Source organism: Myiozetetes cayanensis, unplaced genomic scaffold (genome assembly GCF_022539395.1).
Source record: "Myiozetetes cayanensis isolate MyiCay16 unplaced genomic scaffold, myiCay2020 scf1684, whole genome shotgun sequence".
NCBI lineage: Eukaryota > Metazoa > Chordata > Aves > Passeriformes > Tyrannidae > Myiozetetes > Myiozetetes cayanensis.
In genome coordinates, this window is record NW_026087364.1 from 1 (window position 1) to 5,329 (window position 5,329).

Below are 5,329 nucleotides of genomic sequence, written 5' to 3' on the forward strand. Positions count from 1 at the left end.
GGGGTTTGAGGGAAGGATTTTGGGGTTAAAAAGAGGATTTTAAGAAGGGATTTTTGGGGTTAAAAAGGGGGTTTGAGGGAGGGATTTGTGGTTTAAAAAGGGAGACTGAGGGAGGGATTTTTGCAGTTAAAAAGGGGATCTGAGGAGAGGGATTTTGGGGTTAAAAAAGGGTTTTAAGGGAGGGATTTTTAGGGTTAAAAAGGGGGTTTGAGGGAAGAATTTTGGGTTAAAAAGGGGGTTTGAGGGAGGGATTTTGGGGTTATAAGGGCTCTGGGTCGGGGTGCATTTTGGGGCCTCTCAGGGGCTGGGGTGAAAAAGGGGGACCTGAGAGGCCTCCCAAATTTTGGGGGTCCCCAAACCCCCCTTTTCCCCCCAGTTACCAGTACTGCAAGAACAAACCCTACCCCAAGTCCTGCTTCTGCCGGGGGTCCCTGGTGAGTTTTCCACCTCAAACCCCTAAAACCCCCAAAACCTCTCCTGACCTCCCATTGCTCCCCAGACCCCAAAATCCGGATTTTCGACCTGGGGAGGAAGAAGGCGAAGGTGGACGAGTTCCCCCTGTGCGGGCACATGGTGTCGGATGAGTACGAGCAGCTCAGCTCCGAGGGTAAGGGGGGCTTTTTGGGGGGTCCCCGTGGATTTAGGGGCGTTTTGGGGTCCTTTCTGTGCTTGGGGGAGGTCGTTGTGCAGTTTGGGGGGTCCCCAGAGCTGCAGGGGGGGTCTGTACCTGTGTTGTGGGACAAAAATAGTTTAGTTTTGAGGGTTATGGGGGCTTTTTGGGGGCTCCCCGGAGCTTTTAGGGGGTCCTTGTGGATTTAGGGGGGTTTTAGCGTAGTTTTGGGGTCCCCTCTGTGCTTGGGGGGGGTCGTTGTGCAGTTTGGGGGGTCCCCAGAGCTGTAGGGGGGGGTCCCTACCTGTGTTGTGGGACAGAAACAACTAGTTAAGTTTTGAGGGTTATGGGGGCTTTTTGGGGGCTCCCCGGAGCTTTTAGGGGGTCCTCCTGGGTTTAGGGGTTTGGGGTCCTTGGGGTCCTTTCTGTGCTTGGGGGGGGTCGTTGTGCAGTTTGGGGGGTCCCCACATCAGTTGGGGTTCTGTGTCTGTGGTGTCGGATGAGTACGAGCAGCTCAGCTCCGAGGAGTAGGGGGCCTGCTTTGGGGTCCCCGTGGATTTAGGGGCGTTTTGGGGTCATTTTGGGGTCCTTTTTATGTTTTGTGGGGGTCGTTGTACAGTTTGGGGGGTCCCCAGAGCTGTAGGGGGTCTTTGACTTTGTTGTGGGACAAAAACAAATAGTTTGGTTTTGAGGGTTATGGGGGCTTTTTGGGGGCTCCCCGGGGCTTTTAGGGGGTCCCCATAGATTTAGGGGGGTTTTGGGGTTCCCTCTGTGCTTGGGGGGGGTCGTTGTGCAGTTTGGGGGGTCCCCAGAGCTGTAGGGGGGTCCCTGTCTGGTGTGGGACGAGTACGAGCAGCTCAGCTCCGAGGGTAAGAGGGGGCTTTTTGGGGGTTCCTGGGGCTTTTAAGGGGTCCCCGTGGATTTAGGGGGGTTTTGGGGGGGTTTTGGGGTCACCTCTGTGCTTGGGGGGGGTCGTTGTGCAGTTTTGGGGTCCCCAGAGCTGTAGGGGGGTCCGTGCCTGTGGTGTGGGACGAGTACGAGCAGCTCAGCTCCGAGGGGTCCCCAGATTTTGGGGGTGTCCCTTCTGTCCTTGGGGGGTCTGGGTGGGTCTCCCAGGATTTTGGGGTGCTCCTCGCAGTGGGGGGGGTCACTTCAGGGGCTCCCCAGAGTTTTGGGGTCCCCTGTATGGATGGGGGGGTCGCTGAGGGGGTCCCTGCCTGCGGTGCCACCCCAGCAACACCCGGCTTGGCTCTGAGGGGGTCCCAGATTTTGGGGGTCTCCCTTCTGTCCTTGGGGGTCCTGGGGGGTCTCCTGGGATTTTGGGGTGCCCCTCGCAGTGGGGGGATCACTTTAGGGGCTCCCCAGAGTTTTGGGGTCCCCTGTATGAACAAGGAGGGGGTCACTGAGGGGGTCCCTGCCCGTGGTGTCGTACCAGCACAACCCGCTCTTCTCCTGACACCCTGAAATTTGGGGGTGGCTTTTCTGTCCTTGGGGGGTCTGGGTGGGTCTCCCGGGATTTTGGGGTGCCCCTCAGGATGGGGGGTCACTTCAGGGGCTTCCCAGAGTTTTGGGGTCCCCTGTATGGATGGGGGGGGGTCACTGAGAGGGGGGTCCCTTCCTGAAGTGTCGCACCAACACAACCCGCTCTTCTCCTGACACCCCGAAATTTGGGGGTGTCCTTTCTGTCCTGGGGGGTCCTGGGGGGGTCTCCTGGGATTTTGGGGTGCCCCTTGGAGTGGGGGGGGACCCCCTGAGAGGTTTTGGGGTCTCTATTGTGAGTGGGGGGCTCACTGAGGGGGTCCCTGCCCTCACTATCACACCAGCACAACCCGCTCCTCTCCTCGACACCCCCAACTCCGGGGGTCTCTTTTCAAATCTTGGCTGGATTTTGGGGGTCCTGGGTGAATTTTGGGGGCGTCTGGGTGGATTTTGAGAGTCCTGGGTGAATTTTTGGGGTGCTGACCCCCGTTTTTTCCCCATTTCCCCAGCCCTGGAGGCCGCCAGGATCTGTGCCAACAAGTACATGGTGAAGAGCTGTGGCAAGGACGGCTTCCACATCCGCGTGCGCCTGCACCCCTTCCACGTCATCCGCATCAACAAGATGCTCTCCTGCGCTGGGGCAGACAGGTGGGGGCCCAAAAATCCATGGGAAATGGGTTGGGACCTCGGGAATGGGGTTGGAACCTTGGGATTGTGATTGGAATTTCGGGAACGGGGTGGGATTCCAAGGGAAGGTTCTGAACCCCTTCCACGTCATCCGCATCAACAAGATGCTCTGTTGTGCTGGGGCTGACAGGTGGGGGCCCAAAAATCCATGGGAAATGGGTTGGGACCTCGGGAATGGGGTTGGAGCCTCGGGATTGGGGTTGGAATGTCAGGAGCGGGGCAGAATCCCCGGGGAAACCACGGAGGTCTTTCAGTGGCATCCCTGTCAATGGGATGCTCTGCTGGGGTTGGGGGTGACAAACTGGGGGGTCTGACACTCTGGGGAGGGTTTTGACAGCCTGGGGGCTCCAAAAATTCTGGGGGTGGGTTGGGACCTCGGGAATGGGGTTAGAGCCGTGGGAATGGGGTTGGAACCTCGGGATTGGGGTTGGAATGTCAGGAGCGGGGTGGGATCCCAGAGGAAGGTTCTGCACCCCTTCCACGTCATCCGCATCAACAAGATGCTCTCCTGTGCTGGGGCAGACAGGTTGGGGCCTGACATCTCTGGGAGGGGTGGCTGGGGACCCTGGGAATGGGGTTGGAACCTCAGGAATGGTGTTGGAGCCTTGGGAATGGGGTTGGAACCTCGGGATTGGGTTTGGAATGTCAGGAGCGGGGTGGGATCCCAGAGGAAGGTTCTGCACCCCTTCCACGTCATCCGCATCAACAAGATGCTCTCCTGCGCCGGGGCCGACAGGTGGGGGCCCAAAAATCCCTGGGGGGGTGGTTGGGACCTCGGGAATGGGGTTGGAGCCTTGGGAATGGGGTTGGAACCTTGGGATTGTGATTGGAATGTCGGGAACGGGGTGGGATCCCAGAGGAAGGTTCTGCACCCCTTCCACGTCATCCGCATCAACAAGATGCTCTCCTGTGCTGGGGCAGACAGGTTTGGGGTCTGACTTTGGGGGGCCCAGGAATCCTCAGAGGGGGGGGTTGGAACCTCAGGAATGGTGTTGGAGCCTTGGGAATGGGGTTGGAGCCTCAGGAATGGGGTTGGAATGTCGGGAACGGGGTGGGATCCCAGAGGAAGGTTCTACACCCCTTCCACGTCATCCGCATCAACAAGATGCTCTCCTGCGCTGGGGCAGACAGGTGGGGGCCCAGAAATCTCTGGGGGGGTGGGTTGGGACCTTGGGAATGGGATTGGAACCTCTGGATTGGGGTTGGAATGTCAGGAACAGGGTGGGATCCCAGAGGAAACCACAGCGGTCTTTCAGTGGCATCCCCGTCAATGGGATGCTCTGCTGGGGTTGGGGGTGACAAATTGGGGGGTCTGACACTCTGGGGAGGTTCTGGCAGCCTGGGGGGCTCCCAAAATTCTGGGAGGCCAAAAATCCCAGGAATGGGGTTGGAGTTCCAAGGGAAGGTTCCAAACTCTTTTCATGGTGTCCCTGTTAATAGGATGCTCTGCTGGGGTTGGGGGTGACAAATTGGGGGGGTCTGACACCTTTGGGGGGTTCTGACACCCTGGGGGGGGTTCTGGCACCCTGGGGGGCTCCCAAAATCCCTGGGGAGTTGGGTTGGAATGCCAGGAGTGAGACTGGAATTCCTAGGGGAGGCTCTGAACCCCTCCCTTTTCAATGGGATGCTCTGCTGGGGTTGGGGGTGACAAATTTGGGGGGCCCCAAAAATCCTTGGGGAGGGGGGGTCCCTGAGTCATAGGGGGGTGCTGTGAAAACCTGAAGGGGGATCCCAAAAATCCCCGAGGGAGGGACTAAAATTCCAGGAATAGGGTTGGAATCCCAAGGGAAGTCCCAGCACCCCCTTCCCACGGCATCCACGCCAACAGGTTTTGGGGTGTCCCCCTGGGATTTGGGATCTCCCCCTGGGATTTGGGATCTCCCCCTGGGGTTTTTGGGGTCCCCTTCTGGGGTTTTAGGGTCTCCCCCAGGTGTTGGGGGTGTCCCTCAGGATCTGGGGGGGGTCCTCCCTAAATTTTGGGGTCCCTTTTCCATGGGGTTTTGGTGCAACCCCTGAAGTTTTTCCCCTTGGGTTTTGGGGTCCCCCTTAGGATTTGGGGTCTCCCCCGGGTTTTGGGGTCCCCCCCTGGGTTTTGGGGACCCCCCTGCAGCCAATTAAGCCGACCAGGACCCCCCCCCAGTGGGGTCTTGGTGTGCAATGGCTGCAAACAGAGACCCCCCCGGCTGTGTAGGGTGCCCGGACCCCCAACCCTGCCGGGGCACCCAAAGGGGCCGGGGGCACAAATGACCCCCAGGGCGTGCACAAAATGACCCCCAGGGTGGGTTTGGGCACAAATGACCTCCAGGGTGGGTTTGGGGCACAAATGACCCCCCAGGGTGGGTTTGGGGCACAAATGACCCCCCCAGGGTGGGTTTGGGGCACAAATGACTCCCCCAGAGGCACAAATGACTCCCCCAGGGGCACAAATGACCCCCCCAGGGTGGGTTTGGGGCACAAATGACCCCTAGGGGCACAAATGACCCCCCCAGGGTGGGTTTGGGGCACAAATGATCCCCAGGGGCACAAAATGACCCCCAGGTGGGATTTGGGGCA

At 59.2% G+C, this 5,329-nt stretch overlaps 1 protein-coding gene and 1 non-coding gene across 2 annotated transcripts; both read left to right on the forward strand.

Moving 5' to 3' along the window:
- Nucleotides 1-301: 301 nt before the first annotated feature.
- LOC126638160 (60S ribosomal protein L10-like) lies at nt 302-2,822 on the forward strand (the record flags this gene model as incomplete). Its single annotated transcript, XM_050311805.1, has 3 exons — nt 302-426; nt 491-607; nt 2,599-2,822. Coding segments are annotated over 3 exons (451 nt in total), but the record flags the coding sequence as incomplete, so codon positions are not given.
- Nucleotides 2,823-4,880: 2,058 nt separating this feature from the next.
- On the forward strand, nt 4,881-5,021 carry LOC126638161 (small nucleolar RNA SNORA70). The gene has a single exon (XR_007628554.1). It is a non-coding gene; the product is annotated as a small nucleolar RNA SNORA70 (small nucleolar RNA).
- Nucleotides 5,022-5,329: the final 308 nt, after the last annotated feature.